This window comes from Gossypium arboreum, chromosome 8 (assembly GCF_025698485.1).
Source record: "Gossypium arboreum isolate Shixiya-1 chromosome 8, ASM2569848v2, whole genome shotgun sequence".
In the NCBI taxonomy this organism is placed as follows: domain Eukaryota; kingdom Viridiplantae; phylum Streptophyta; class Magnoliopsida; order Malvales; family Malvaceae; genus Gossypium; species Gossypium arboreum.
The window spans coordinates 15,004,929-15,011,836 of record NC_069077.1 but is presented as its reverse complement, the minus strand read 5'-3'; the positions used below and the strand labels follow the sequence as shown (position 1 = coordinate 15,011,836).

The following is a 6,908-nucleotide window of genomic DNA, read 5'->3' as shown; positions in this document are numbered from 1 at the left end:
TTAGTACATATATTTTAATTTGGTCGTTTTCAGTCCTTAATACTTTTAGAATTTAAAATTTTAGTCCTAACCAAATGATAATTATTAAATTCATTAAATTAATTTCTATTATTTTTATATTTGATGTGTTAAATATATTATCACATGTGCAATGCTATTTGTGTTTGTTATTTTAACATATTACTCACAAAATGTTATTTAATAGATCTAACGACTAATGTTTTCATTAAGACTAAAATTTTGAAATTCAAAAAATATAGCCACTAAGTAAGCTTGACCCTGAGAGTTGTCTGAGAGTGTAGCCGCCCAAGGCTCAAGGCTAGATGGGGCCCAAATTTTATTTTTTTTTAGTTTTTAATGTGGGAAAAAAATTTAAACTAAAATAAATTAATTTAATGCCTAAGACGTTCATTTTTTCACAATAAATGTTTCATCTCCTAAGGCCTCAATAACTTTCTAGCTTTTATTATATTACATTTTATACTTTTTTTTAAAAAGGCCCAATGTATTATTTCGCCTAAGACCCTAAAAATGTCAATAACGAGCCTGCCACTAAGAATGATCCAATTGGTAAACATAGATTAAATCTACAACTTTAAGCATAATATGAAACTAATGACATAATTTAACCAAATAGATTTAACTATTATAATTGGATCAAAACTAAAATTTTAAAATTTTAAAAGTATAAGAACTAAAATTAATCAAATTAAAGTAAATGTACTAAATCTATAATTTACAGAAAGTACAGGGTCTAATAAAATAATTTTACCTAATTATCCAACTCCCCACAAGTTAAATGTAACCTTTTTCCCACTTTTGTTGGAATCACCTAAAGCAAAAGTCAAATTCAACCAAATAACACAAAATCATAATATGAAACCATTAGTGATTATAAACTTTGTGTATTAAATCGATTGGGTTGATTTAATTTGAATTATGTATTTGATAAAATGTTAAAATTTATATTTGATTTAGTATTTATATTTTATTTTAAATATGTTTAAATTTATCAGATTAATATTAATTATTATTTTTCTAAAATTGGATGACTCCATAAAATCAAATATACAAATATTTAAAATCAATTGAACTTAACCTGATCCAATCTTCCTTTGACATTAAATGAAATTTGTACTATTTAAATCACGCGTCCCTTTACTGATTTAATGTGTGAAATGTTTAATTTCTTTCATCGATTTTGGAATTTTGTACGACTTTTCTGTTGTTTAATTATTTTTTAAGAGATTTAATAATTGATTTGACACGTTCGCTATTTTCAAAACAAACAATAAGAACATTATCCTGTGACGAAAACTAAAAACATTTTAAAGATTTAATAATGAATTTCAATTCTTCTAATTTTCAAATTTTCATCATCATAATTTACAAGAAATCACTTCAATTAATTAACACTATTAAATCATCTCCTTAAGTCCTTCAACTAGAAAAGTATTAATTATATCAATTTATATGCAATAAATTAATCAAATGTAATTATTTAAGACGCGTGATAATATCACTAATTTTGTTCGTAGAATTAAATTTTTTTATCATTTGTGTATTAAATAATATTTTTTATAAAATATAAAACTATATAAAATTTAAAAATTAAAATAATATTCATAATTAAACCAAATGAAATTCCTGCCACATTTATAATAAAAATACTTCCGATTCAGGCACCAATGTTACACTTTTAGGAGAAAAAAAATCAATTTTAAAGACCATAATTGCAAATTTTCAATTTAATGCTTTTTTTATTTATAATTAAGTTGAAATTAATAAATTTAAAGATGACAATGAAGTGGAACAAGGAGAGATAGATGTTGCTAAATCTAACACCGATTCACAGTTGATATGTTTTGCTCCACCACCCGCCCTACTCTACCATGGATGTGTAATCTTAAAATTTATTACCACCTTTATGAATGTTAGATTCATCCATCCCCACTCTACCTTCCTCCCTTTCAATTTAATTTTTGTTAATTATCTTTAATATTTTAATATTTTAAAATTAAATAAATATTTCAACATAATTCTTCGGAAAAATATTTGAATGTAAAATATATAATTTTTTTCTATAATACATTATTATATTTTTACCTTTTTATAGTTAAATATATAAAGATAAAATGATAATATTATATAGAGCAATGTGAGGCGAGACAAATAATTATCATAGTTACTACATACCCACAGCCTAAAAGAAAAAATCAACCCGTCCCACTCCACACCCACTTTTCAAAAAAAAAAATTTCCACTCCATATGTAACCACTCGATTCAAAATCCATGGACGATTCAGGTTTTCCATCCATAAGTAACTCCAATTTGGAGACCTCAATGTGAATCAGCTATCTCGGACTCCTAATTGCACTAACATCGTTTGACAAGACATGATATTACCAAAGGCTCAAAACCTGTGACTTGGACTAATTAAATTTTTAAGAACCCCATACATCAAATATTTATACATGGATACGGGAATATGAACCTTAAAATATATAAAAGACAAAGTTAAAAATTAGAGCATACCTGTTTTGAATATACCGTATCCAATACTCACCTCACAAGTTCGTCCCAATATCGGAACAATTGAGAAAGAAAAAAAAAAGAATCATGCAGGCGTTATATTATACAAAGTATGATAGGAACCAATACGCTCTCAAAGTACATGAAATTCCCTTTCGTCTATGGGGACAAAATATCTTCAGTCTGGAACAATAAAACAGAATCGTACAGATCTCATCATGCTAATGCTATTCAATGAAATGATAACTAGTGGCAGGTTAGCACATGGGAAGTTCTGAAAAACTCTTAATGGATGCACCAGAACTATCCTAACATAAAAATCCAACTGCAGGACCATACCAGTTCTCCAACAAGGGTAGCCCACCGGGCCCCAAGGTATAAGTAGTAGGAACTCTTCAATTCAATGTGGCTGCAAATAGTCCTGAAATATCATCGGTGGTTCATTCAAATTCTTCAATTAGGAGTCCAAAGTAGCCGCCTGTTCATTGCAGGTGGTGCTAAACCTGGAATATCTCGGATGTCCCTGTTGTTTGGATTCACCAGCTGAAAAAGAAAACCCGGTCATTGAGCATAGGTATAGACACCATGTGCAATAAACAAGAAACGAATGATTAACATAGACAGCTTTCAGCATGGAATTGTGGCACTTAGAATCCAGAGAAAATACTTTTAGATGTTAGTTCAGTGGTTTGGAGCAAGGTTGAGAAATACAGTGGTACCTTCACGATTATGATGGCTATGACACCAATGACAATAAGAAATAACAAGGCCATAATGCACTTATCAGTAGCAACCTATGCACAAAAAGAATATAAAATTAGTAAAATACAATTTAAGACTAGACAGATCATATGAATGAAAGGGAGTGGATGTTTCGGAGATTGACCTGCCTACCAATTTCTTTGACCAGTTTAGATGCTTTTTTGATTGAGAAATGGATAGAATCCAGCTCATTAACTATCCTGCTCATTTGTTCAGTCTAGATATGACAGAAATAACATATTTTACTGTGAATATCAATGTAGAATCTCAAAAGATAAATACAATCAAAGTGCAAAACACTTTAGTTGCTGTGATGTTGATACTTCTTAATGCTCACCTGAGCCTTGAGAGCTGCAGCAGTTTCTGTTCCAACATCAACAGTATCTTGAACAACCTGGTATAAAAAGGGTCAGGTAAAATTAGTCTCTTTCTTTTTCAATAGCCCTAGAAATCAGGAAGAATTAATAACAGAGGAACCAAGACTTTTTGGTTTTTGTGGGTTTGAAGTTTAATATCAAAAGAAATTTAAAGATTCAAAGATCTAAATATACAACCAATTATTTCTCGGTATGGATGGAGGAGGTGTTACAAAATTAGATGCAGCAAAAGATTGAACACCAAACCTTCTTAGCTCTGTCAATGGCTTGATCAGTCTCATCCATCATATGGTTTCCTCTATCCATTAGCTGTTGATTTGTCATAGCTGCAGAGCAGGCAGGCAGTCTCAGAAGTTAAAATTGAAGAAAATATGACACCTACAAATTATTTCCAGTACATTCCAACATCACTCTAAGTATCAATGTAATGGAGTCAGAATCAATATGAAGAGTGCATTGACTAACTCAGGCAAAACGGTAGAACATAATTTCATGGTTAGATTACATCTAGACATTCATTCTGCAATAAGCCATTAGATAAAGCTCTGATCAACACTTGAATAGATATTTATATAGAAAAGTTTACACTTTCCCTTTCCAGTTTTACAAAACACAAAAGTACAATATAACAAACAGCTTGACTTTATTTATAAGAAGAAAAATAATGTTGAATCAAGTGATCAGAGTTCTTTGTCAAGCTTCTGATCCCTTGTCAGATTAAGTGTGACAACATATTTTCTAGCAATACCACAAAATTACAGGCACATCTTACAGCCAATACTGTTAGATCATCACTCTAAAGTAAACGAGAAATTGAGACTTGTAATGGCATGCTTTAAAGTAAAAAGATAAATAAAAGAGACAAACAATATTTGGTGCAAATGAGTTAATGCATCTGTCAATTCTAGGAAAGAACACGCATATGCAAAGAGCAAGGTCTACCTATTTAACTATTTATATACAAATTTTCAACCTGAACTCCACTTCAACTAAAATCGGAAGTGGATATACTTACATGAAGCTAGCAAGACATTTTCTTCCCCAAAGCCTTCACTAGGCCCATCAAAGAGATCAACTCGTTTGTTGTTCTCAAGATTGCTTTGATGTCTGTAACACAACAAAAATACCAAACCAGGTCAAATTACATATCATAAAATGGAACACAATGTTCAACAAAAAATAGCGCTTATGATAACAATGAAATTATTATTGCATTGTATCTATAGTGATTTCCTTAACAAATCACCAATTTTCGATCAATAACAACTTCAGTTGCTGGACCAGATCACAAGTTTGACCAAAAGAAAAACTTAAAAGGAAAAGAAGAGAGAATTTAGAAATGGGGGAAAGGGTCTGTGATCCTGTAAAAGGGATAAACTCAATCAATACGCATTATAATTATTTACAACTAGCAAAAGCATGAACATGCATGAAATTATCTCTTCATTCCACAAGAAAACTTCTAATAGTGGTATAAACTTACTGCTTCTTAAGGGCAACATATGAATTCAACTCCTTGATCTGCATGAGAATCCCAGAAGGTTGAGAAGCTTTGAAAATAAGTTAAGAGTATCTAAATGAAACAAAAGCGAAAACAAACTAGTTATAAAGCACCATTGACTGCTTCTTTTCGTTTAGCATTTTGTGGGTGTTTGCATCAGTTCTACGCTCTGTTTCCTTCACTTCCCTATCAAACTCTTTGATAAGCCTGAAAAGAATAAGTAGAAACTATTTTATTCCAAATGATGGAAAAACAGATTTAAATAATCACACAACAAAAGTATAGTGCACCTATTTCTTACAAGTTACAACCTTAATTTCTTAGTGTAGAAATCAACAAAGGAAATGCTTTACTTGAGATGCTTTTTCTTCATAAAGTGAATAACCAAAGCTTTATTATTAAGATTCATTCAAACTAGAGTAAAATTAACCTTTCATAAGCATAATGTGAAAGGTGTCATCGTTTACTTCTTCACCTTGCAATAATTCAGGAAAATTAAAAGGATAAATTTCAAGGATGAATCTGCAATACCTCTTACACTCTCGCATCTTGTCAGTAAGCTCTTCCAATTGCCTACTCTGCCTATTAACGTCCTTAATCTTCTCCAGTTTCTGGAATCCATTTCTGCAATGAAAACACAACAGCAATTTAAACAATGTAGAAAAAAAAATCGAAATCAATATGAAATCAGTAATGCCTAAGCTGAAGTAACTTCAAATAGAGTCATAAATGATGATAACATATACATCCTTGAGAAAATATTCAAATATTTAATGCTATGAAACAAACAATCTGATTGGAATCTACATCGCATAAACAAAGAAGAAAAAGAAATTAAATTCTTACGATAAAGCTCGAAAAATGTCGGCGACTTGTCCATCGATCTCCGCTAGCTCTTCGCTGACCGCAGCTAAAGGATCCATCTTAAAACCTTAGTAGTAACAGGCTAACTTCTCTCTCAAATTTTAATTCAATCTTCAAGCATTAAATGAATTCACAGAGAACAAATAAAGGAAAATTTAAATTCTTTGTGCTAGTTATTGACAGCAATGACGAATCAAAGAGTCGATCGCCAAAACAGCAGATTCAAAACTTCCGGATCAGATCTGATCCGAACGGTTTACTGTAACTAAAACTCGAAATGTGTACAATGTCGAGCCAACGAAAGCGAGAATTTGAGGCGAATCTTTAATTTCCAGATCCAAAAAGCCAAATAACTTCGGTATTTGAAAAAGGAACCAATATGAAAGGCAAGAAAAGAATTACGAGATTAAGACATTGATTTGGTGCGATGTAAAGACTTCTTCATTAAGAATGAAAAAAAGGAAGGTAAGGTTGTTTAAACGTTGGACACCATTGTCTCCCTTCCCGATCTAAAACAGCTTACAATATACACAGGTCTTCTCGTGATTTACAGGCAATTTTGTATTTTTTTTAAATATAATTATTTATCTAGCTTGTTTAAAAAAAAGGTTTTGGCTTCGTCGGTCGTTTTGGGTTGGGAGGGAGGTTGTTCGCTGGTTCGGAGGGAGAGCGGAGAAGGTTTCATTTAAAAATCTTCGCAATAATTTAGGCGTTTAAACCGGAAATTAGGGGCTAAGCAGTGGAGCCGCCACTCGTGTTTTCTTACTGCGTGATATATTTTCCTTATATCTTTCGCCCTTCATTCAATTTTGTTTAAATCGCATCAGATTCGGTAAAATGACTGGGATTTCATTAAAGTATCGTTTTAAAG

At 31.2% G+C, this 6,908-nt stretch overlaps 1 protein-coding gene across 2 annotated transcripts; it reads right to left on the bottom strand.

The window, feature by feature from the left end:
* Positions 1 to 2,518: 2,518 nt before the first annotated feature.
* On the bottom strand, positions 2,519 to 6,908 carry LOC108467662 (novel plant SNARE 11). Of its 2 annotated transcripts, none has more exons than XM_017768383.2 (10): positions 6,020 to 6,908; positions 5,705 to 5,797; positions 5,287 to 5,380; positions 5,156 to 5,193; positions 4,688 to 4,779; positions 3,919 to 3,998; positions 3,633 to 3,689; positions 3,420 to 3,512; positions 3,253 to 3,327; positions 2,519 to 3,076 (listed from the first exon to the last, which is right to left on the bottom strand). In XM_017768383.2, the coding sequence occupies exons 1-10, from the start codon at positions 6,094 to 6,096 to the stop codon at positions 2,987 to 2,989; spliced, it is 789 nt and encodes a 262-aa protein (XP_017623872.1). In that variant the 5' UTR covers positions 6,097 to 6,908; the 3' UTR covers positions 2,519 to 2,986. The 2 variants fall into 2 exon arrangements, 1 of the variants encoding a protein (XP_017623872.1); XR_008269540.1 differs by having other exon boundaries at positions 3,050 to 3,076; positions 3,428 to 3,512.

What these genes read in the sequence shown, in the direction of transcription:
- LOC108467662 (XM_017768383.2), bottom strand. Translation starts at nt 6,096, where the DNA reads ATGGATCCTTTAGCTGCGGTCAGCGAAGAGCTAGCGGAGATCGATGGA. An exon ending in ACGAAAAGAAGCAGTCAATG is followed by an intron (nt 5,194 to 5,286) that starts GTGCTTTATAAC and finishes ATTCTCATGCAG; the next exon opens with ATCAAGGAGTTGAATTCATA. An exon ending in TAGCCATCATAATCGTGAAG is followed by an intron (nt 3,077 to 3,252) that starts GTACCACTGTAT and finishes TTTCTTTTTCAG; the next exon opens with CTGGTGAATCCAAACAACAG.